The sequence below is a fragment of the Octopus bimaculoides genome, chromosome 22, assembly GCF_001194135.2.
Source record: "Octopus bimaculoides isolate UCB-OBI-ISO-001 chromosome 22, ASM119413v2, whole genome shotgun sequence".
NCBI classification, from domain to species: Eukaryota; Metazoa; Mollusca; class Cephalopoda; order Octopoda; family Octopodidae; genus Octopus; species Octopus bimaculoides.
The window spans coordinates 9,230,176-9,232,038 of NC_069002.1; the positions used below are offsets into that span (position 1 = coordinate 9,230,176).

The 1,863-nt window shown below is 30.4% G+C and overlaps 1 protein-coding gene across 1 annotated transcript in view; it reads right to left on the reverse strand.

The window, feature by feature from the left end:
* Positions 1 to 897: 897 nt before the first annotated feature.
* Positions 898 to 1,863, reverse strand: part of LOC106874141 (serine/threonine-protein kinase/endoribonuclease IRE1) — a 31,557-nt gene continuing 30,591 nt past the window's right edge. The window contains exon 23 of the mRNA XM_052975644.1: positions 898 to 1,502. Within this exon, the coding sequence (XP_052831604.1) occupies positions 1,296 to 1,502 (207 nt within the window). The 3' untranslated portion in view covers positions 898 to 1,295. The remainder of the gene's footprint in view (positions 1,503 to 1,863) is intronic.

A 1,863-nucleotide genomic window follows, 5' to 3' on the forward strand; every position in this document is an offset into this window, starting at 1 on the left:
AAAAATATTTTGGGTGTTGTTCCAAATGAAATACTAACCCCACTACCATCACCACATAAAAAATATAATTTATAGCAATTAATGACATAATTATTAGCAATTTATATTAATTGAAATTCATGTAAATAATACCAAATACCAAAATTTAAATGTAATTAAAAGAAGAAAAATTTGTTTTAAAATGGAAATAATAATAATAATAATAACGATTTCAAATTTTGGCACAATGCCAGCAATTTTGGGGAAGGGATTAAGTCAATTACATCGACCCCAGTGCATAACTGGTACTTATTTTATCGACCGTGAAAGGATGAAAGGCAAAGTCGACCTCAGCGGAATTTGAACTCAGAATGCAAAGACAGATGAAATGTCACTAAGCACTTTGCTCGGATCGATAACGTTTCTGCCAGCTCGCCGTCTTGAAAATATTAATTAATAATGATAATGAAGATAAAAACGTGATAAAATATCACCAGTGTGTTGATTAACCAAACATTTTGTTTATATTTCACACCAGATTCGAACTGTTAAATACAGTTAAACAGAGTGTTAAACACAAGCAACACAACTAAAAATATTAGCATGTAGAAATATATATATATATATATATATACCGGAGTAAGCACCTGAAATGTGCAACAAGGTGGAAAAAAGAGTACTCAAATACCAGAGGTAGAGTAATATGCTTTGTTTAAAAGCAGCAGAAATATAACAAAAGGCTGTTACTCTGAGTTCCACGTTCCCGTTCATCGGACTGTCCGATGAACGGGAACGTGGAACTCAGAGTAACAGTCTTTTGTTATATTACTCTACCTCTGGTATTTGAGTACTCTTTTTTCCACCTTGTTGCACATTTCAGGTGCTTACTCCGGTATATATATATATATATATATATATATATATATATATATATATATATATATATATATATATATATATTCATAGTTCTGTTTAGGAATGTAGCCATTCATAATGTATTATTATTATTATTATATGTACAATTGCAAACATTCGGTTAAAAACCTGACTAACATTTCATACCTCCCTCCCATGATAAAAATATTTAGAAATTTTAAAATGTAAAGAAAGAATGTTTTGATACAAAAACTTCTTCCTTTTTTTTTGCTTTTTAAATGATTATACATACATATATCATATGTATATTAATAGAGACTGTATATATAACATGTTTATATATGTTTGTTATAGTTTTGAATATATGAGATCACAGAATTTTTAATGATAAATATGTATACGTGTTGTGGTTGTGCATGTGTGTGTGTGTGCGTTTTCTCTCAAGTATCGTAATATTGAGACAATGTATTTTCATTTGAACAACAAACTGCTGCTTTGTAAGTATGCAATAAAAGACGAGGAAATCTGGATGTGAAATATTCAATAAACTCTGTAGGGAATGAACCTAATGACCTTTGGACTGCTTCTGGGAGTTCTTTATAATGGTTTCTCTGGAAAAATAAAGAAAGAAAGAACATAAGAAACAATGTTTAAAAATACATTTTGTTATGGTATGTGTGTGTGTGTGTGCGCGTATACACAACAACAACAACACACAAATCAATTATATATACACATACACAAATACAAGGGGGTGCCGAAAAGTTCCTGGCTTTGAGTAAATACAAGAGGATCAGTTTAATTATGAAAGGCTTCTGCAATAAGTGTGTGATTCAGAGAGGGGAATAATAATAATAATAATAATAATAAAAATAACAAGAGCACTCAGAGAGCGCAAACCTCTGCCGAGGCAATACCAATGTCCTATTAACGATTAGCCAGAGATGATTTTTAAAATGAGAATATCTGAAATAAACGCGATTGCTTTCACAAACGAGAATACTAAAA